Consider the following 23,690-nt stretch of genomic DNA (forward strand, 5'->3'; position numbering starts at 1 on the left):
GGGGGCAGGCTTATATGCAGGCCAGGAAGCATTGGACTGTGGCTATGTGGCCTAATGCTCTCGAGCACAAAGAATAATGGTGCCTGCAAGCAGCATTATTCTATTACCACGAGGTTCAGCAATCTGCGGTACCAGGATCTTGCAGGTTGCTGAATCCCATGGGGAATCAAGGTGCAGTAAAAGGGAACTCTGCCCCAAATACCTTAATTCACTGGTTGACACATGTTAAATCAATTTAGCATACACTAAAAAGTCCCTATGAAAACAAATTTGTGAACTGAAAAAAAAAAAACACTCAAATATTGGGAAATATTTGTGACCCCCCCCCCCCCCCCCACACACACACACACATTTTTCTTGGCTGTGTACATGTCTGTACCAGAAATTTGCCCATGCAAGTTTTTTCATTCTTGTTTCTCTTCACTCAGACTTGCCATAGTCTAACATATACCTTTTCCAAATAGCTTTCCAGAGTGGAGGAATAGCTTATTGGATTGAGAACTAAAGAAACCAGGGTTCAAATCTTACTCCTGCTCCTTATGATCTTGGGCAAGTTGCTTAGGGGCCATTTTACAGAGCGGCAGTAAGCCCAACGTGAGGTTGGATTACCACAGGCCTAATGTGGCCGCTGGTGGTAGTCCCACCCCGAGTGTGCACCATTTCTGGGGAAAAAAGAAAACCCAAGGAAATGTCTTGTGCGATGGTAACCCGGCAGTAATCAGCCATTGTCGTGTGCAGGGCTGTGCCAATGCGGTAAGCAAGGCAGGGGGGCGCCTGCCTTCGAGGGGCGCCGCGGCCCTGCCGGCCCTGTCTTCCGCTCACTTGCAAAATCTTTTACCTGAAGTTGCGATTCTCCTATCTCCTGCCCTCCGCCCTCCTTTTCATGGCAAACCGGAAGTGAAAGCAACGCAGCAGTATTCACTGAGGCATGCAGGCTCTTCAAGTTATTTGAAAGAATGCAACCAGATTGCTATATATGCTTTGGTTTGGTGATAACTCCTCACTCAGGGTGAGCTTCAGAGCTTGAACAGCATTCAAATTAAAGAGAACCTGAAATTTTAAAAGTGCTAAAAATAAGTTTTAAAAGTATTTGCATTAAATCTTATTGCAGGATTCAGGTGCTGGGAGTCTGTACTTGGTTGTCATATGCTCAGATTTGTTTAAATCATATGCAAATTAGTCTGTTTTTGGGAGGTTCTCATTTGCATATTTATGGATAAAAAATGATGGAATGTTTACAGCCTTAATGTTAGGTCATGGCTCTGATCAAAGGTGTAAAGTTTGATCCAAAAACGAAGGGTTTATCTAGTGTTTTTCACAAAAAATTCCCATGAGTGTCTGTATGTTAATCTGCATTCAAATAGAGCTCTCTGATTGGATGATCAGCTTCTGTTAGAAATCTGCCAGGAAGGGAACAGAGTGAGACAGCAACTGACTGTCGGTTTGGCCAAGAGAGACATGCAGCTGTGAGTTCCTGTGTGTGTTGACTGAAATTATAAAAGAGTGCCTGATTATGTGTTAAATAAGAAAATATGAATGAAAAGGTTGGTTGGTGGAGATTGAAGTTTCTCTAGTGAGAAAAGGATCTGAATATTTCAGGATTACTTGAAGTTTATGAAAAATAGAAAAGGGTGAATTTCAGTTTGAGTGTTTAAATCCTATAAGCTATATAAAGCTAGGTAGATTTAAGTGACTGTAAGCAAGGAAACCTTAATATTTGATCTGAAATAAATATTTGATCTGAGATAGTTGATCAGAGATAAATGTTTGATCTGAATTATATCCTTTGGTGCAAAGGAGATTAGAAAAAGAATCTTTGGAAACTAAGAGGACTTTGCTCACATTTTGAATTAGCATTCCTATTTTGAGTTGGAAATCTTTGAAGTGTTATGAAAATACATTTTGCTTTAATGAAATTGCTAAACTTTAGAGTCAGAGACTTATCAATGAGGGGATACATACAGTGCTATTTTTTCCTGAGGTCCGGCTTACTTGCCTGCTCCCTTCTGTTCCTGCTCTGCTAGGGGGGGGGGGGCACCAACTGATAGTCTGCAGGGGGGCACCAGAGACCCTAGGCACGGCCCTGGTCGTGTGCTGCCCGGTTACTGTCCGGTTAGCGCAGGAGCCCTTATCACCACCTCAGTAAGAGTTCTCTTACCGCATGGCCATGTGTGCCTGGGGTCTTTTTACCTGCTATGGTAAAAAGGGCCCTGGCGTGTGGAAAAAATGTCCCCCACCGCTAGTGCAGGACCCTTTTTCCCACAGCTTGGTAAAAGGACCCCTTAACCCTACTTAGCCTTTGATTGAAAAATAAATAAATAATTTATAAGCTCTTTGAGGGCAGAGGAATATAAAGGTCCTGCAATGTAACTTGCCTTGAGCTACAAGTGAAAAGGTGTGAACTAAATCCAAATAGATAAAACTTACTTAATATTGTTGACCAATGTTCTGATTATTTTATGGTGGTAATAGAAACAGAGAAAAATTTAGAGGGATGGGGGAGACCGTATGACCTATCCAGTCTGTCCATCCATGCCATCTGTTCACCCTATCAGAGATCCTATATACTTCATCCAAGCTCTCTTGATTTCAGATATTGTTTTCACTTCCACCGGGAGGCCGTTCCACGAATTCTCCACCCTTTCCGTGAAGAAGTATTTCTTCAGGTTACTTCTGAGTCTGTCTCCTTTCACCTTCATCCTATGCCTCCTCATTCCAGAGCTTCCTTTCATTTGAAAGAGACTTGCCTCTTGTGCATTTATGCCACATACATATTTAAATGTCTCTATCATATTTTCCCTCTCCTGCTTTTCTTCCAAAGTATACATATTATGCCTGTCCCCATACGTTTTATGATGAAGACCACTGACCTCAGCACTGTACTATTTTCTGGAAGGCATGAATTTTCTTTAGAGCCTTCCTTCCACTTCTTATTCCATAGCAATATTCTACCTAATCATAAATTGTCAAGTAACTTAAGAATTATCAGGAGTCTAGTTTAATCCCTTTGATTAAAGCACCTTAAGTCTTTGTGTGTGTTTTAGAAAGAAAGCCTGTTATATCTTTTCTTTAATTAAAGTACTTTAAAAAAGTAATTATTCTCTATTCATTTCCTTTTGCATTATACAGAGCTAATGAATATTGCTTGTTTTATTAAACCTTTTGTTTTGTTGCAGTGATTTGTGATGGGCCAGCTTTTAGCAGCAGTGGTTTTGACAAAGCACCAGAGGATTCTGTTAAAAAGTTGTGTTTAGTAATTGTAGTTGTCGTGTCAGACCATCTCTGACTTGGAGCTGAAGGATTTTTGTGAGATGAGTAGCTTTGCCAGCAGGGTCCTAAGTCTCCTGGGCCAGCCACGCTCTCATTAAGATTTGCCGCTAGCAGTGGCGGTGTTTGGCGAGTATGTGACGTGCATTCTGTTATTGTATGCTTGGCTTGTCAGCCTGCAGCTTTCTGACACTCACTTATGTCACTCTTTATTCAGAGAGGAAGAAGCTTTTGATAATTTGACAAGACAAGCTCTTAAACGATCTAGGTCATGGCCTTCACTGTCTGTGATTGTGAACATATTTCCTGAAAACCCTGTCACTCATCACAGCTACATTTTCTCCCGGGGAGCCAGAGGCCTGTCCTGCTTTCTTGTCAGCTCATACATTTTGGTTATTCATATCCCAAATACAGTAATTTTTTTCCTTTTCCTTTTGCAAATACTAGCATGTTAGTGAGGCTAATCCTTTCTCCTGTGTTGTGTTCCCAGCAGGGTTGTGTACAAGGATTCTCTCTAGTACAAGGCAGACAACTGGCCAAGGGGAGCTGAAAGGGAGGAAAGGCCGCTTAGTGCTGTTTTTGTGTTTGCTCACTGTTGTGGAAATATGAGAACTGGTGGCAAGGGCCTTGTCTATTGAGCACTTGAGTCTCAGTCTGCTGTCAGGGGCTGGTTAAGATTGAGTGTTTTATTTTCTTTGATGTTCACATTTGAGAATGGGGAAGTGGGAATTAAACAACAGATGCACTAAGCCGTTGTTCTCGTAAAACAATAATTAGCACCTGATAAAATTCAATATGGGATGAAATGCACAATATGCACAAATGCACAATTTAGACTCGATTCATCATGTATGGCAAACTAGGTTGATTCACGTTTGAAATTTATGAATATATTATCCATCTCAGTTATTCAAAAATTATTTATTATATTTTTAAAAAAATGGATGAGGAAACTAACCATAACTCAGAAACGGATGCCAAGACCCACTTAAAGCACTCTTTAGAAGCATATTTGGTTGTTTATCCATTTGTAAAGGAGCTATGCAGCTTTAAACTGTCACCCACTTGTGCATGTATAACCTAAATGCAAGGGAGCTGTCTGATCACTAGTGCAGGCAGTGAAAGCAATTTTATTTTAATGTATTTCATCACTCTGTCATCATGCCCTTATACTGGCTTAAGTAAAAGCTTCACTGCTTGTTAAATTTGGTTATGTGGTTTCCATAAATCATACTTTTGTTATTGCTGTCAGAATGCAGCAATAATTTGTTTTATTTTTGCTTAAGGGCAGTCCAGGAGCACTAATACTTTTCTGATGGAAAATAAGTGCGGTTGTAGACTGAGGGGGTCTTTTACTAAAGCTTAGCTTGAGTTATCTGCAGCAGGGTCCATTTTATTCCTATGGGCCATGCTGCAGATAACTCGAGCTAAGCTTTAGTAAAAGACCTCTTGAGAAAGGTAAAAGGAGGATTTCAGTTTTTAGTTGAAAGTCTCTTTTGTTGGTGAAACCAAATTTGCAGATATATAACACTATTGCCATTGTAAACATCAATATTTTCCATTTACGTTATTGTTATTGCCATCATTCTCCCTATTGTAACTAGAAAAATATATGCAAACATAAAGTTGTTTTTTTTCACAAACCCCTTATGGCTTTTACATAGTACCACAGTCCCCACCCCCACCTCCTCACTATTCTAGAGATCATTCACATTCACTCCTCCTTCCACTGTATAATCCCAGCTTATCAGTACACCTAGCTATCTCCTACTTGTCCCCCCCCCCCCACCCCACCATATTCATGTATCTCAGATACGTCCCTTGATGGCATTCACAGCCGTACTCCACGCTCTAGGGGTCAGAGACTGAATGTATAGGCCCTGTATCAAAAGAAATTGCTTTTTTCATTTAGGATTGGTTATCCCTACTTGGTGCTCTCACACTGTCAACTGATGCAGCTTATTTTAACACAACCATATGGATGGTGGCTTCTCTTGCACCCAAAATTGCAAAATGCACTTTTTGTCCACCAGTCAACATTTCCATATAAACAAACACTGTCCCTTGCCCTGTATCCCCAATGCATCCACCTTATTAAATAAATCCATCAGGGGAAATGTGAGTTCCTGCCTGATTTGTTAGCTTTTATTTATATGTGGGGGTTTTTTCTAGGTGCCCTACAGTGTCAGCTTGTACGCAGTTGTGATTCAAAGCAATGGTTACTCAGTAGTTATCATATTGAATGTAGCCTGTGTTGAGAAGAACAAACTGATTATTCTAAACCAAATAATTTTGTAATTAAATTGCTACTCTATAAGTAAAGCTCATATGGCAAAGTATCATTTTGCCAGCATATGACAAGTTAGTGATTACGATTTTTTCAATCATTTGATTCTGGAGACACTGTGCTAATCAAAAACTACCCATAACTAATTTAGAAATAACTTCTGATGCCCCATGGTAAGTCAATGAAGATCACATAAAGGGCTGTTGCCATTCTAGGAAGTTGAATTCTGCCAATAGGTGAAACATTTTGATGTGTATATGACATATAAATATGTCAATAAATATGCAACAAAACATTTATTCTCCATTTTCTGTGATGCAGTACCTATTTCTTTTTATCAAGCATTCTGAATTATATTTAGTTGAGTTCAGAATGTACATTAGCATATTTAGGGAGTATAAAACAATTTTGTATATAAAGGGGGTGATTTTATAAAACCTTTTCTGTTTGTAAAGCATGTTCTACCCAATGGCCCATATAAAATTGCATAGGGTGTATACACGTGCCAACAAGAGTATGTGTACTTTTATATGGACATACACACAAGCATTTCTGGGTATGTATTTTGACTGAACAGTGGCAGAGTTCTGATTTGCGTGCATGCATTTTACACCTATCTTGGAGCAGTTAGAAATTCATGTGAGATTGTTTGTGATCTGTTGGAGAGTTCTGGGAGCTTATTTTATAAAGGTAGATGTTGCTCTTATACAATAGATGACTTTTTGAGCTTTGTGTGTTAGAGGTCCCTGGCCGTAAAATTACCCTCATATGTCCTATATGGTTGTAGCACAGGTTAATGGGACCATTATTCCAAACTTTACTTTTTAGAAGTTCCATTCTACAGTTATGTATTGGAAATACAAGAGAGATTTATTGATTTGTTTTTTCTTAATATATCCCTTACACCACTATAAGCATGCATGGAAGCATTAGTTTTAAAACTATTTGCCTATAAAGTGAGTATTAAACTGAAAAAAGGGAAATGAGGTCTCTGAGGTCTTTTTTCGCCTTTTTATTTTTCGTCTCCGTATTTGCTAATATGTTACTTTATACGTTAATTATTTCATTAATTCACTGGCACTGTGTGGATTTTGTTCAGACCAAGCATTATTTTTAAAACGTGTAAAATAATAAATAGCAATAAATATTACTGATGTGATTGAGACTTTGAAACCAAAATAAAAAGACAGTAAAAGCAGTACTTGAGCTGAATTTAAGTTGCATTTTTTGAGAATGTTCCTGCCTTTTATGTTTGAAAATTACAGGATGGAATCCTGTTTTTGTTCGAACGGACAAGAAGTTGTTGTTGATGTGATGACCAAAATTACAATACATTGGAAAACTATAGTCACTGTCTTTTGGATTTAATTATATGGTGCAAAGTTTTTGTGTTTATGTATATAATAATAAGGAATTTATAATACAATTCACATTAACAGGTCTTGATATATTTAACTGATGTTTTATTGGTCACTCTTTATTTTCCCATTAAAGTTGTTCTTGGTGTTTTCATAGTATGTAGAATTACATCTCTGTTTCAGATTGAAAAGAATTCTGTATCTTGATCAATGAGAAGTGAAGATAAAGGAGGAAACCAAGCAAGAGCCCAGTAATTGTACAACCAGGGCCTTTAAATTCTTTTGCTTGCAGACAATTTCTGTTCAGTGTTGTTTATTCATAATCATGCTATAGATGGTATTTTCTTGATTGCATTACATGAGGTTTGTTAATTAGGTGTGTTTGAAGTTTTAAAATTATTCATTCATAGTGTACGGTGCCTTTATCTTTATCTGAAGCTTGTTGATGTACAGACTGGCATGAATGGTTTATTAAGGGTTTCTGCTTTTAGGATGTATTTCAAATATATAACTGGGGTATCATTTCATAACAGGACGTATATATAGATTTCCTTAAATGTGTACATGTTATATTCTGTTCTCACCAAAATGATACATATGATTAAAAATTGTGAAGGCGGAGTTTGGAACCTGTGAATTTGATGTGCAGGTTCCTGGCCTCATTTATGATAGTCCCATAGTAGAAAAAAGAATGTTATCCCTCATATTACAATGATTTGAAATTCTGGATAATCTAATTTGTTGTTTGAAGTGTTTAATGAAGGGCTATTGTTGATTGATACACTTCTCTATGGACCTTTATATTGGGTTATTTTATAAAGGCAACATACACATATATGTGCATGTATAAAATCATAATCCAGAATAGTGCATAAATGCTTTCACAAAAAATTACACCTGCTATGAGGCAGTGCAACTTATGCATGTATATATGTATTTTATAAAACGTGTGTCACCTCACACGCCACCTTCAAGAACACCCGTGAATGGACCCCATATATGGACAAGTGCTCTTCTCAGCATGTGTGTACAAGTTGAAATTGTATAATAGCCACTTTTCTTGTATGAAAATACTTTATACTTAGAACAAGTTATATAAAATTATAACCTGTGGGGTAATTTTATAAAGATCACAAGACTTGCTATACTGAGTCAGACCAAAGATTCCTCAAACCTAGCATTCTGTTTCCAACTGTGGCCAATCCAGTTGACCAATACCTGGCAGGATCCCAGAACATAGATAGTGTCTGTGCTACTTACCTCTAGATATAAGTAATGTCTTTCTCCATGTTTACCTTATTAATGCAAAGATACCAAGGGAGGCCCATGCCAAAGCTGGAGACTTACCACCGCTATGCCAAGAATGCTGAAGGTTTTTCTTGCAGGCCCTAGCCATGTCTAACACTAGCTCTGGAAGGTGTACATTCCAAAATCTAATCACCAAAATAGTAATACTTCATTGTAAACACTGTGTTCAGTCTTACATACTGTTCAATATATTTGTAAGTGACATTGCTGAAGGGTTAGAAGGTAAAGTTTGCCTTTTTGTGGATGATACTAAGATTTGTAACAGAGTGGACACCCGGGAGGGAATGGAAAACATGAAAAAGGAGCTAGAAGAATGGTCTAAGGTTTGGCAATTAAAATTCAATGTGAAGAAATGCAAAGTGATGCACTTAGGTTGTAGAAATCCACGGGAGACGTATGTGTTAGGCGGTGAGTGTCTGATATGTACAGACAGGGAGAGGGATCTTGGGGTGATAGTATCTGAGGATCTGAAGGCGACGAAACAGTGTGACAAGGCGGTGGCCGTAGGTAGAATGTTGCTAGGCTGTATAGAGAGAGGTGTGACCAGCAGAAGAAAAGAGGTTTTAATGCCCCTGTATAAGTCATTGGTGAGGCCCCGCCTGGAGTATTGTGTTCAAAAGAATTGTAAAAAGAATTGAAGCAGTGCAAAGAAAAGCTACAAGAATGGTATGGGATTTGCGTTACAAGACGTATGAGGAGATACTTGCTGACCTGAACATGGAGGAAAGGAGAAACAGGGGTGATATGATACAGACGTTCAAATATTTGAAAGGTATTAATCCGCAAATGAACCTTTTCCAGAGATGGGAAGGCGGTAGAACGAGAGGGCATGAAATGAGATTGAAGGGGGGCAGACTCAAGAAAAATGTCAGGAAGTATTTTTTCATGGAGACGTGGTGGATGCTTGGAATGCCCTCCCGCGGGAGGTGGTGGAGATGAAAACGGTAACGGAATTCAAAAATGCATGGGAGAAACATAAATGAATCCTGTTCAGAAGGAATGGATCCTCAGAAGCTTAGCGGAGATTGGGTGGCAGAGCTGGTGGGGGGGGGGGCAGGGCTGGTGGTTGGGAGGCGGGGCTAGTGCTGAGCAGACTTCTACGGTCTGTGCCCTGGAAATGGCAGAAACAAATCAAGGTCAGGTATACACAAAAAGTAGCACATATGAGTTTATCTTATTGAGCAGACTGGATGGACCGTGTAGGTCTTTTTCTGCTGTCATCTACTCGAAAAAGTTATATATGTTTATATATGAAAAATAGGAAGGAAAAGCCTCAGACTTCTGACGGGTACCTTTATACTTTTCTACTCATCCATATATACATCACAGGCATAAGAACCTTCCAACCTCCCTACTTTCACTCAAACTTTATTTTTAAATGGCATGTTTCCGAAAACTTCCATTTTAATTGTAGTTAGATTCTCGGCTTAGTTTCATGGTATCCCCCTTGAAGTTCTTTTCTCCAAACTGAGACTTTCCAGTATCTGACATATTCTAATCACTAAATAGAAAATAAAATTCTGTTTTCTACCTTGGTTGTATAGTCATTTTATTTTTCTAATTGTGTGCTGGTCCCAATCTCTGGTTTCTGCTTTCCTTTGTCTCTGTTGCCAGGTTCTTCATGTCCATTTGGCATTTATCTTCTCTCCATGTCCACAATCCATCTTCTCTATGTGTTGCTATCCACCCTGTGTCCCTGCCCCTATCCTCCTGCCATTATGAGCATGTCCTCTCTGTGCGCCTGTTGTTACCCTGTCCAACATAATCCTTCGTTGTACCTATGCCTCCCCCCTCACATGTCCCAATCCTTCTGTGTCCCTATGCCTGCCCCCCCCCCCCACTTGCTCCTGGGCAAACATCTTTCCATCTCTCTTCCTTTCCTCCTGTCCCCCTCAACCGGGTCAGCATCTCTCTTCCTTCTCTCCTGTCCTCTCCCTTGCCCCTCCTGGTATCTCTACCTCTCTTTTACCTCTCCCTTACCCCCCTCCATAGGGGTACAGCAAATGTTCCTCTCCTCCCTCCAGTTTTGTCTCCCCCCTTGGAAATCCCCCCCAGCAGTCCTGGCATCTCCTCTTCTCTCCTCCTCCAGACTCTTTCTCTCCCTTTCCCTGTTCCCACAGCCCAGCATCTCAGTTTTTTTTTAATCCTGTGGGCCTCCAAACTTGTTTCTGACCAGTATCACTGCAGAGATGCTGCTGCTTCCAGCTGACACAGGGCCTTTCTTCTGCTGCGTCCCTTCCCTGGAAAATGGAAGTAGCATCAGAGGAAGCCGAACGGTGCAGAAGAAAGCTCATGAAAACAAGTTTGAAAGACCACAGGGGTAGAGAAAATGAGGGATGCTGAACTGCAGGAGTAAGGGAAGGAAAGGTTGAAGAGAGAGATACCAAACCACCAGCAGGGAGGAAGTGCTAATATGTGAGATCAGAGTACTTAAGCATGTGAGCTAGAGTTAGGACTCAAATGCATATCATACGCCTAATGTATGTGACTTTGCATGTCTGTTAATGGGTTTTAGAAGTAATGTGTTCCAGAGCCTAACTATTTGTTGCATGAAAACATATTTTACTATAAATACTATTACTACTATAAATCACTTCTATAGCGCTACCAGTCGTACGCAGCGCTTTACAATTGAACATGAAGAAAGACAGTCCCTGCTCAAAAGAGCTTACAATCTAAATCAGGACAAACAGGATCAATAAGGATAAGGGAAGGACAGACAGAAGGACACAAGGATAAGATAAAAGTGACAAGTCAGGAGTCGAAAGCAGCATCAAACAGGTAGGCCTTTAGCCCAGATTTGAAGGCAGCCAGGGATGGAGCTAGACGTAATGGCTCAGGAAGCCTATTCCAGGCATAAGGTGCGGCGAGATAGAAGGAGCGGAGTCTGGAATTAGCGATGGAGGAGAAGGGTGCAACTAGGAGAGATTTGTTTGTTTTGAGTGTGCTACTTTGTAACTTCATAGAATGTCCCACTAGTTTTTGTAGCTTTTGAAAGAGTAAGTAAGCAACTCTACTCATGGTTTTATAAGACCTCTATTATGCCTCCCCACAGTCACGAGCTATGCACAATTTTTATAAAATACGTGTTAGCTGCACAACTGATATACATGTATATGGTTTCATTTTAACCATGATTTTGGCAGCTTTTATGGAACAGCTTTTTTTAGTCACCCTTTTGACCTTTCAACCTAGAAAACCCGTTTTTACTCTTCACATGCAGGTAAAGTGGTAGGGTAGCCATGTCAGTCCACTTTGAAAGGTAATAGAAATAAAACAAAGAAAAGAAAATAAGATGATACCTTTTTATTGGACTAACAATACATGTTTGATCAGCTTTCAAAAGTAACCCTTCAGATCTGAATTTCTGATCTGAAGAAGAGTTACCTTCAAAATCTCATAAAAAAATGTATTATGTTAGTCCAATAAAAAGGTATCATCTTATTTTCTTTACTTCTTTGTTTTTGTTTTATTTCTATTTATTATCTTCCCATGCATAAATGGCATCTGCTTTTGCCTCATGTAAATCTAAAGTTCTAGGGGCCCTTTTACAAAGCTGTGTATGCGCGTCCTCGCACGTCAGTTTTGAACTACTGCCTGGCTACTGCATGGCCCGGGTGGTAATTTCATTTTCTGTGTACACCCACTATGCGCCCCGGAAAATTTTTGGTGTGCGGCGCTAACCAGGCAGTAATCAGCATTGTTCGCGTGCTGGCGATTACTGCCCGGTTAACGTGCAAGACTTTACCACTAGTTCAGTAGGTGGCGGTAAGGTCTCGGGCCCAAAATGGACAAGCACCAAATTTTATTTTGCCACACATCCATTTTCGGCTAAAAAAAAAAAGGGGGGGCCTTCTTTGCAGGTTCACTGAAAAATGGACCTGTGCACGTCCAATACACGCGACTACACCAGCGCAGGCCACTTTTCAGCACACCTTAGTAAAAGGACTCCCAAGATAGGAATAAGTGTGTAAGTTGCATTGAGGTGCTCTGCTGGAAACTTATCCCTTTTCCCTGATATGGCAGTGCCTGAGCCATTTGTGTACTATTCAAAATAACTAGTTCTTGTTCTTTGTATATTACTCCTTTATTAAATCTTCTGAGGTTCATGTCCCTTGCTATTTTAATCAATATTATTTCTTCCAAAGCAATTTGGTTTGAAATTATGAGTATTAGTTTAAAAGGCATTTGGCTTGTAAAACAGAGTTGTAGGTTATTAATTACGTATCTGACAGTTATGTTTTTCCTGTTTTGTATGTGTATATTTTTAAATCTTCTGTAGAGACTGGAAACCACTTTGCTGTATTTGCTATGAAAGGTGGTATAGCAAGCTGTGACTAAACTGTATGTATTTTGGTATGCTTTAGATATGTATGTTTTTATTGTAATCAGACTAGGTTGTAGGCAGACTGTAAATGTAAAAAACAAAATCTAGAACTTTAGTACTCTTTGGTTCTCATTTTGAAAGCATTTAGAGTCCCTTTTACAAAGGCGCATAAGAACCTACATGCATCCAGCGCGCACCAAATCAGCCTTACCACCTGGTTACCGCGTGCCCCAGGTAGTAATTCTGAGTTTGGTACACGCCAAAAACACATGGTAGAACATATTTTCTACTGCGTGGCGCTTACCCCTTGGTAAACAGCAGTGGATGCTCACTGCATGCTTGCTGGTTTTTATTTTGCCACACATCTATTTTCTGGCCCCTTAAAAAAGTGCCCTTTTTCCAGGACACAGCAAAAATTGGCCCAGCGCATGCACAAAAGATGCACTCACACTGCTGCAGGCCACTTTTTGCCACAGCTTATTAAAAGTTACATTACTATGGGGCTCATTTTCAAAGCACTTAGACTTACAAAGTTCTGTAGGTTACAATGCAACTTTGTAAGTCTAAGTGCTTTGAAAATACACCTCTATGTAACTTTGTAAGTCTAAGGGGCCCTTTTACTATGCCATGGTAAAAAGTGGCCCGAGCTAGTTTTGGTGTGTGAAATTGGCGCTTGCTGGGCTAATTTTTACTGCGGCGGGAAAAAGGCCTTTCTTAAAATGGGACAGTAAATATCTGTGTTCTATTTAGTAGGTGGTAAGGGCTCATGTGCTAAACCCGTGGTAATTGGGCAGTGTGCGGCTATGTAGCCATGCTGTTGATTACTACCAGGAACACCCCCCTGTAGTAGAAAATAGAAAATTATTTTCTAACACGGGGAAAGTGCATGCACCAACTTCAGAACTACCACTGGGCTCCCGTGCTACCCCTGTGTTAGGACCAATTTGGCATGTGCTACTCATGCGGTAGCCCTATCACACCTTTGTAAACGGGTCCCTAAGTGCTTTAAAAATGAACCTCTTGTAGAAAAGGCTAACATATTCTCTAGAGTATATACCCCTGAACACAAGCATATTCACCCTTTATATGCATAAGTTTATCCGACCTGGGCAGAGGCATTCCTGGGGGTGGCACTGGAGTAGGATGTGGACTGAAGAATATTATATATAAAATATATATCTGTAAAAAAATTTGGAAATGTTTGCAAACAGCTATAGCACTAGTTAGATTACCTCTTTTAAAATTTACCGTCTTTGTTCACAGTATCTGTCTTGTAAGAGAATTGAGAAGTAGAATTAGGAGTTAAAATTTAAAAAAAAAAGATTTTGGTTCTCACTTAAGGAGATTTAAGAAAACTTTAGAATATGAAATAGTTTAAAATGCAGTGGTTTTTTTCATATCCTGATTCCAAAAACGTAACTTTAAGAGGAGAAAGTGTGTGTGTGTGGGGGGGGGGGGGGGGATGACTTTAACTTGCAGGGATTTTTTTTTTTTGACATTGTGACTGGGAGTGTGTTAAACTTAGTGTAAAATTCAATTAAACTGTGTAGCCAAGTTTGTGAAGGTGAAATGAAGGCCCTTTCAGTTAAGCTTCTTATTTTCTTGTGACTGAAACCAGTGAATACTACGCAATGCCAAAATCAACAGGCTGTAATGCACCTTGTTTCATGCTCTCAACTGATCAATATTTTTATTTTCCAGGCTTGTCCAGAAATATGGAGGCAGTATCATTTAACTGTAAGTAGAAACAAATTTTTTTTTAATTTTCTCCAGTGCACAACCTGTTTATTGTTCTATGAGCTTCTGCCTGTAAAATATAGACAAGTCTCTGGATGAAGAATAATGCCCCAAACTCCTAGTTTTTCATATTTTTTTAAATTGCTGATTTCTGTTGTTACTGTGAGTCATTTTAATTGTGGGGTTTTTTTTTAACATCCTGCTGCTCTGCCTTTTGTATCTATGAAGGCTACATACTGTGTATTTGCAAAGAAAAAGGTTTATTGCAAGAGACATACATACACAGCAATGCTACAAGTGCTTTTAAGTGATTTAATCCTTGTCCTTGGTAAACACTGGATTTAATCAAATAGAAACAAAATAGCAAACACCTTAAATTGACTCTGGGAAACCTGTTTGTATGATTATTTTAGATATGGTTCTTCAGTTACAGATTTTAGTTAGTAGTTTTTCATTTGTTGTTACAGCATTTAAACTTTATGCCGCCCAAAGAAAATCTAAAGCTCGCTTCAATGGTTTTCTTCCTGCCAGTAGTAGTACAGTAGGACAGTGAAGATACTTGGTGGTCTTTTATGCACCTGCTGTACTCACTAAGAATCCCTAAAATAATCAGTACTTGATTCAGGATAGTAATTAGATACTTGAGTGAAATCAAAGTTTATTTTAGTAGTTTACATTTGTTAAATTGAAATTATGGTAGTTCACCGGAGCTTATAATTAACGATCTAGATCAGTAATAATATAATCAGCTTGCATACATACATTGTATACTTTATTGGATTTTGAGTGTAGTTTATGAATGTTTTTTTATGTATTCATTGTCTACCATTTATCTATTTGGTACATAGTTTGCTTAATAGTTTTTTTATGGTTGTTGTTTCTAGATGTGCTTCATGCTAAATGAAAGTGTGTACTTTTTTTGGTTACTAAATTTCTGGGGGGAAAAAAACCTGTAAAATAATTTTATCCTTTACTATTTCTGAACTCCAGTTTCCAACATGAGTGTTTTGATAACTCTCATTAACAGTATTGATTTTGTGTTGAGAAGTTCCTGTTGGAAATTTTTGAATTTCCAGCTCTGTTATATCTCATGTTTTAAGTTACGAGGGCCAATATAAGCTTAGAAATACAGGCATTCATTTAAATTCATGTTTGTATAATAAAGGTAGAAACTGAAAAGAATCAGGTTTCAAGTATTACGATTCCTTCCTCAAGCAATGCCAAAGACTTACAGGTATCATGAAAGCTTGTACAACAACTATTTTGTTGGCTTTCTCTTAATAAATTCTATTTATGGTTTTATTAACTCTGTACTTTTCCTGATTTGCTGAATCGCTGACGGTTTTTCCAGGATAATACAAGGCCCTAAGCCATAGAAAAACAGTTTTTTGAATAAAAAATGTTTTTGAAATTGTTGGCCTTCCTGTTGAGAGAATTTTAACTGATTATTATTTAATAGAGAATTTTGGTCATCACTACTAACCACTCAATAACTGCAAGTAAAAATTGTTTTGATGCTTACATAGAAATATGTATTAATCATTGCACATTATCTGGAAATATGCATGCATTCTCTATATGTCTATATGTTAATAAAGTGTAACATTTACAGAGATTCAGTGCTGTGCAAAAGTAGTACATTTAACTAAAAGGCCTGTATGGAAATAATCTATTTTGCAAAACCACTTCTTTAGTTCATTATTGCTTAAATCTCTTCTGCAATTTTGCTTTTTATGTAGATGGACATTAGGTCTATAGCAAACTAAGGGGCCCTTTTACTGAGCGTCAGTAAGTCCCACCCCGAGCGCAAGCCATTTCTGGAGAGAAAAAGAAAACTCCTGGAAATGTCTTGCGCGCCAATAACCCAGCAGTAACTGGGCATCACCACACTTGGGCTAGTGTGGGAGCCCTTATCGCCACCTCAGTGGGTGGCAGTAAAGGTTCCCTGCCACATGGCCATGTGTACTGGGGGCTTTTTTACCCACTGCGGTAAAAGGGGTCCTGGCACGCAGGAAAAACGGCCCCCGCCACTAGCACAGGGTCCTTTTTCCCGCAGCTTGGTAAAAGGACCCCTAAGCAATTGTTAAGCTTGCTGCACTTTCACAGAACTAGATTTGTTCAGTAATGACATTAAAATTCTGGTTATTGTTAGTTTGCTGCAAGTGCAGCTTTCTGTGAATAGCTACGGGTGGCTTGCTGGTTGAGGTGCAGAAGTCAGATATAAGGTGGGATAATGTGGGGTACAAATGCAATAAATAAATAAATATACGTTCATAGTACAGGCAAGGTCACGAGTTAAAAACTGCTAACCAAAATTAATCTAGACCACCATATTTGTATATTTCCAGATATTAACTTAACATCTGTAGCTACATGGAAAATATTATGCAGTCTGTCAACATCACTTAAGAACATCTTTCTTAAGAGCTTTATGCAAATTAGTTTTAAAGATCACATATAAAATTAAGTTGATTAATTAAATGTCTATAACTAACATACTAATATGCTCTTTTGTTTTTGTTGCTTTCTGAGATTTATTTACTTTACTCTTCCTTATATTAAGAGAGAGAGTGCCATCTACTGTCACACAGTGACCCTTACACACTACACAACTTCAACCTCAAAAATTAACAATTGATATTTAATTTATTTTGATATTCATCATTGTCGCAACACTCTAGTTAGCAAGGTATTTTCTTATAATCTCGAACAGCTGGATAGACATAATTCATGTTGTATTTGCATAATTTTGGCATGAAAGGAGTTAAATTTAAAATGATTATGTATTTGTTAAATATATTTTTGATGCCACTCACAAACATGCACAATAGTAAGATTTGATAGGTAAATAAGTGCAGTAAAAGGATAAAAGTATATGATAATGCCTGCTCGACACAAAAGACAACCTAATCATATTAGCCATAGGTAATATTTAAAAGCTGTATGATCAGCACTGCACAAGTGATAAAGCGTACCTCTGGAAATTTGTTTTCAACTTTGTAAATTAACAGGGGCTAATTTTATGACAGGGCACCTATGTGAAAAGTCCATAAGGGTGTTTATTTTATAAAAACAGCATAAGCACCTATGTAGCTTTATAATATGATCCCCAGTAAAGGACAGATGCTCTCATGAAAATTTACACTTGCTCCAAAGAAAGTGTAAATGTTTATACGCTTACCCCCTTATTTACTAAGCCGTGCTGGCGGTGTGGTACTACTGACACAGCCCATTCACAGCACGGCTTTTAAACAGGGGGGTTAATCTGCATATACCCGTGTATTTCAGAAAATGTGCAGATAATAGTGCAGCACTACCCTGGCTTTGCTCAAACTAAGCCTCCGAGAATGCTATACTGAAATGATTCTTATTTCCCGTATATAGCCGTGTGCAGTTTTATAAGAGCTTGTTTCTGCTTGTAAAGTATGATATTTCCATGTATAAAAAATTTTATAAAATTACCGCCATAATGCTTTAAATCAAGCTAGTATATATTGAAATATATATTTTTTTTAACTTTGGAATCTAGGAGATCCATTAAATCAATTAACTCTACACTATAACAATTCAATTTACTGTATTACCAACATTTTTTTATTTTTACCATTATAATCCAGAAAGAATGCATTTAGTGCCAAATTTTGTTAATAATAAGATACAGTGCATCACTCAGTTTTTTTAAGGGGAAGGCCACCAAGAATCTGCAGTGTATGAAAGCTAGAAAAAAAATCAACAATGAACTGTTTGGCATATAGGCAAAATGTGTTGCATTGAGGGCTGCTAAAATAGAGTAGATTGAAGTGCAGTCCAGCAAGGAAGAATGTGAAACCAGCTAGGTTCTCTGAGCAATTAATACTAGAAGACCGTGTAACATTCAGCATATGTCTTTCCATTTTATATCTCCCCTGGTGTAGTGGGGGCCATATGCTTTGAGAATGTCCACTATTATAATATGTTGCAGCTTTAATTTTGTCATTAAGTTTAGATTCATTAGTAAAACAGTAAAATACTAAGTAGCTTTTGTAACGAATCCAAAGTAGATTTTTTACCACTAAAAATATTTGAGCCAATATTCAAAGGAATTTATGTGTTGTCCACCACATACATTCCCTGAGCTGTGTATATTCAGAATTTCTCAGGATAATATAGGTATATTTAGGAGGAAATTTATCAATTTGGACTTACTGTTAAGATGTGTTATTTTACCACTAACTTGTATTGTTGTAGTACAGGTTCCATTCTATGCAGTGAAACCTAGTTACTAATAACTGGTGATAACAGTAAAGTAACACAACTTAGCGGTATCCCACATTAATAACTTTTCTGCTTAAATTTTCAGATGGCCTGACACTGTCCGTATATTTGTGGGTTTGTTTTGGGGTATGGTGAAAGCTGGTTTAAAAATTATCAACATAGCACTGATATTCAACTGCTAAATGAATAATTTATAAATTAAATGGAAAGTGCCATACAGTGGCTGCACTATCCATATATTTAGCACCATACCTATGTGGGTAGTGGTACTGAATATACGGATTAATTAAACACACTGGCTACCATATCAGTTGAATGTCGGCCCCATTGTTCTTATAATAGGGGATCTTAGAAACAGAATTCATTGTACCTGTACGTTTTACTTTGTATCCACTTATTTTTTCAAGCAGTTCAATTAATGTTTATATGATGTTTGTTGTTTTCATCGATTTGGTAAGGTTGTTTTTATATTTTATTAAACCAAGCTTAAACTTGGATCAAAAAATTGAAGATTTATTGAGGGCACCTATGAAAATCACATCCAGGGAACAAAAAGGTGTCATTACAATCTATATTAGCCATATGTTTCTATGCCAGGGAATGAAACGATGATTTGTTTTTCAGCAGCAATCATTGTAATCAGTTCAACATTTTTGGCTTTAATGTTGCAGTGCAGCTTATGTGTAGTTGCACGGTTTAATGAACTGGGAAAAATAGCAAATGCAAGTGTTTGAGGGTTGCAATGTTGTGATTTATAGGATATTCATGTTTATAAAATTTATTTGCTCAAAGATCACTTGTTTGTGGTTAATTTAGATTGTATCCCTATCAGTGTCTTTCAGAGTTTACAGTTGACAATTTTTGTACTTGTACAAACTGCAAGACTCTATTTTTCCTATTGTTTGCTGCAAAAATAGGAAATAGTACTAAAATTCCCTCTTTAAAGTCTTATTTCACCTTAAGAAACACAACAAAGTTAACTTACTTATCCACATAGCATGAGCTAGCTTCATACTTTTATTCTGATGATATATATATATCTAGTTCCGTTCGTTCTGCCTAGCTTATGTCTAATTATGTTCTGCTTGTTTGTGGGGTTGATAAGTATTTTCAACAGTAACAAAACAAAAAAAGCATCAAGGGCCTCCAGAACTGAGAATAGCAAACAGAAACCCTTGGTGCTTGTTTTGTTGTTGTTGCTGTTCTACGTTTTGTGCTTTGGTTTTCCGCTCTTTTTTTTTACCATAAATATTTAAACAAGCAGTAGCATATTAGGTAGAAATCAAATTCTGAATTATATTTAGTTTCATAAACTAGTTTTGAAAATGAAAATCTTGTCAAATTGATCAAACTATGTCATTTCATTGTTCATTCTTGCATATTGATGTGGATGGCATTTTTATTTCTCTGTTTTAAGGTTTTCATTTTATTTATTTTTCTTAACAGTTCTTTTTTACCTTTCCAAGTTATGTTCAAGTTGTAGGAAGAATCAAAAGGAGAATTAATAAAACAGTCACATGTGATAAATGATTGATGCAAAAATTCAAAAAGGAAAACAGCATATAGTATAAGCCTCATATTTTGTTATGGTTAATGATTACAAAGATTATATAAGGAGCACACTACAGATGTAATACAGAGTTGTTCTAAAATTGAATTCATTTTAATCAGGGAAACTAGGAACAACTGCAGTGTGGTTATATCTCTCAGTAAGAAAGATTCTGTGAGAAAAAGCTGGATAGCAGCCCTCATGTAATGATAACATTATCGGATGGAGCCCAAGTTGAAACTGAAGCTTTAGCTTACTTTACATTATTGGCTGTTTAGCCTCACCTCAAAGCCCAAAGCGAATTACAATACAAAATCATGTTTACTTTCATATTTCCATCCAGATAACTCATCTTAATAAAACCATTTCCTAAAAAAATCAAGCCTTCAAAGAGTTCTTAAATCTTTCATAACATATTTGACAGAGCTCTAAAGGTAACTCATTCCCAATTTAGGTTCCCGTACTTTAAAGGACCATTTATAGATAGACTGTAATTTGACCTTGCTCGGTATTTGAAGCTGATTTAAGATGCCTACTCGAATTATATTACTTCAACAGGTCCAACAAATATGAAGGACCCTCTAATTGTAGAACCTTATATACCAAACATAGTAATTTAAAAGAAATACACTGCTCAATTGCAATTCTGCCAAGATCAGTAGATTGTTCTTTACTAACTGGGCCATCATGTTCTGTACCAGCTATAGTTTTTTTACTTGGTATTTTGGTAGACCACCGTACAAACCTTTACACTAATCAACCATAAAGGTCACATAAGCATGCATTAAAATATCAAGATCTTTTTTTATCAAGAAGGGAACATAATCTAAGAAGCAACTATAAGCTAGAAAAGGCAGATTTGAACCTCAAATGAAATCTGTTAGAAAACTTTAGGTATTTGTCTAACCAAATTCCTAAGATTTTTACATCAGTTTTTTTTTTTCAGTTAAAGGAATATCACTGTTCCCTTTGAGCTGAGCAGGAGTTCTCCACTTACAGTCCTGCCAGTGGGTGGTGCTGTTTTATTATCCCATGTTCGATAGTGAGAGACAGGCAAGCTCTGCAGGACTCCAGGGAACCTGCCTGTCTCTAGTGATTGAAAACACAATATTGAAGTATCACCTCCCACTGGCAGCAATAGTGGACTCCTGTTACCTTAGAGGGAATAGTGGTTGTGGTGTCTGATTTTTGCCCTTTCCAAAGGACATAGAGTTCTTTCTGAGAGAAATGACTGACTGACTGAATCCATCCATTCCTTGTCATCAAGCAGATGAAGCCATTACGTATGGGTTATGTCCATCAACCAGCAGGGGAGATAGAGAGCACTCAAACTTTCACAGTGCCCTCTTGGCCAGCTAGCTCCACTGCCTCTTCAGTATTCTCTATCTCCCCTAGCAGGGTGGCTGCAGCTTGTTCGAGCTCCAGAAAAATCTGCCAGGAGGTGGTTCCTGGCTTGCCAGTTGTTAACCGGGTTGGTGGAGGCTATAGCAGCTTCACTTTAAAGGCACATAGGTTAGCCCTTTCCCTGCCTTACCCATACCTCTGTGGATGTGGACATATTGCCTTGCTTTCCCTGTCCTTACCCACCAACAGTGGATGCAGGCATATAGGTTCGCCCTTTCCCTGCCTTTCCCACTCATCTGAGCCTCCGGAGTCTTCAATACCTCTGCTTTCCTCACAGCTTAAAAAAAAAAAAAAGTCGCGTCGCATTTTTAAACGCAGAGACGCTGGAACAGAGGTTTTTGACCTGATTTTCAGCAGGATCGTAGTTGTACACTAGATTCTTTGAGGTAAGAGTGTTTTCCAACTCCTCCGGGGTGTGCCCGCGATCGGGGCGATTTTGGCGCGAAACCGCCATTTTGGATTTTTCCGCCGTTTTTCGGCGATGGCTGCGGACAATGTAAAGCGCTGTTCCACTTGTGGCAAGCGCAAATCAGCAGCAGGGCTCTGTAAATCGTGCTGTACTGGCGTAGGAGCCGGCCCGAGCATGGCGAGCGATGTTTCTTCCCGCTCTGAGCTGGCAGCGGGCGCCATTTTGCTTACACCGCATGGCGCGGCCTCCGTGGACACGGAGAGACCTGAGCCGGGTGGGGCACCTCGAGATGAGGTTATTTCAGGAGTGGCTAGCACCGGACAGGATTTGGGTGCCCAGGGTGAGAGTTTCTCCCCGGATTTTGTGCTTTTGCTGCATAAAGCATACATGATGAAAAGAGCCCTTCCTCAAGGGTCGCCTGAGGCTCCTCTGATTGCCCCCCCCGATGGATTCTGGCCTGGGACTGCCCAGTGAGGTTTTTTTTTCCCGGATGCTTGGCCTAAAGATAAGCGCAGAAGGGTTCATTCCCCTTCAGATTGTGGTGCACCTTTTTCCCCCCCTTGGTCGGGGTGTGAGGATTCGGAGAACTCTGACAGACGTTCTTGGTCTGAGGAACCAGAGTCAGGTGCGGATTTACCACAGGATCTGGATGATCCCTCCGCAGTGAGGATTTTCCACCGTGATGAGCTGCCAGCGCTTATTTCAGATACCCTGCAGGCCCTCTCGATTGAAGATCCTGACTGTGGCATGGCCTCCTCGGGTAATCCCAGGATGACTAGTACCAAGAAAGCTGCTCGGGCCTTCCCTTTGCATGACTCCATCCTAGAGCTTGTTTCGGCTCAGTGGGCTGACCCCGAGGGACCTTTGAGAGTTTCCAGGGCTATGGGGCAGTTATACCCTCTGCGTGAGGGACATATGGCTCATTTTCAAATGCCTACAGTGGATGCCCTAGTCACTGCGGTGACAAAGAGAACTACCCTCCCTGTTGAAGGAGGTGTTGCCCTGAAGGATGTTCAAGACCGTAGGCTGGAAACAGCATTGAAACGGTCCTTTGAAATTGTAGGTCTCACTGTTCGGGCGTCTGCATGCAGCTGTTATGCTGTTAGAGCCTGCCTAGCTTGGCTGCAACAGGCAGTGGCTCAGCCCGGAGATGGAGCGGAGCCCTTCTTGGATGTGGCTCCGCGGATGGAGGTGGCCTTGTCCTTTCTGGCTGATGCCCTTTATGACCTTGTCAGAGCTTCGGCTAAACAAATGGCAGTAGCAGTGGCGGCTCGCCGTCGTCTGTGGCTACGACACTGGGCAGCGGACATGGCCTCTAAGCAAAGGTTGGTGAAGTTGCCTTTTTAAGGACTTCTCCTATTTGGTGAGGAGTTGGAGAAAATTGTGAAAGGCCTGGGTGATCCAAAACCCCAGCGCTTGCCCGAAGATAGGCAGAGGCCTTCCTCTAAGGGCCAGGCGGTCCACTCCTCGTACAGACCTCGCTTCCGTGAAGCTAGAAGGTACCGCCCGGGGCGTTCTGCTGGGTTTCACTTCATGTGCCCGTGGTCAGCAGAGGAACTCCTTTCGCTCGGACAAGTGTTCCACAGCCGGTGGCTCAAGACCAGGAGTTCAGGGGCGACCCTCTCAATGATGGTGCGCCGGCCCTCTCCTCGATGCCTGTCATCGGAGGACGGCTTTCCCTCTGTCGAGGAGTGGGCCAAGATTTCCTCAGATCAGTGGGTTCTGGACCTGATCAGAGATGGATACAGAATAGAATTCAACGCCCCAGTAAGAGACGTGTTTGTGGAGTC

At 39.4% G+C, this 23,690-nt stretch overlaps 1 protein-coding gene across 1 annotated transcript in view; it reads left to right on the plus strand.

The window, feature by feature from the left end:
* ZCCHC7 (zinc finger CCHC-type containing 7) overlaps positions 1 to 23,690 on the plus strand; it is a 746,336-nt gene that overhangs the window by 397,051 nt on the left and 325,595 nt on the right. Inside the window, exon 6 of the mRNA XM_030194364.1 lies at positions 14,249 to 14,284. Within this exon, the coding sequence (XP_030050224.1) occupies positions 14,249 to 14,284 (36 nt within the window). The remainder of the gene's footprint in view (positions 1 to 14,248; positions 14,285 to 23,690) is intronic.

This window comes from Microcaecilia unicolor, chromosome 2 (assembly GCF_901765095.1).
Source record: "Microcaecilia unicolor chromosome 2, aMicUni1.1, whole genome shotgun sequence".
Lineage (NCBI taxonomy): Eukaryota > Metazoa > Chordata > Amphibia > Gymnophiona > Siphonopidae > Microcaecilia > Microcaecilia unicolor.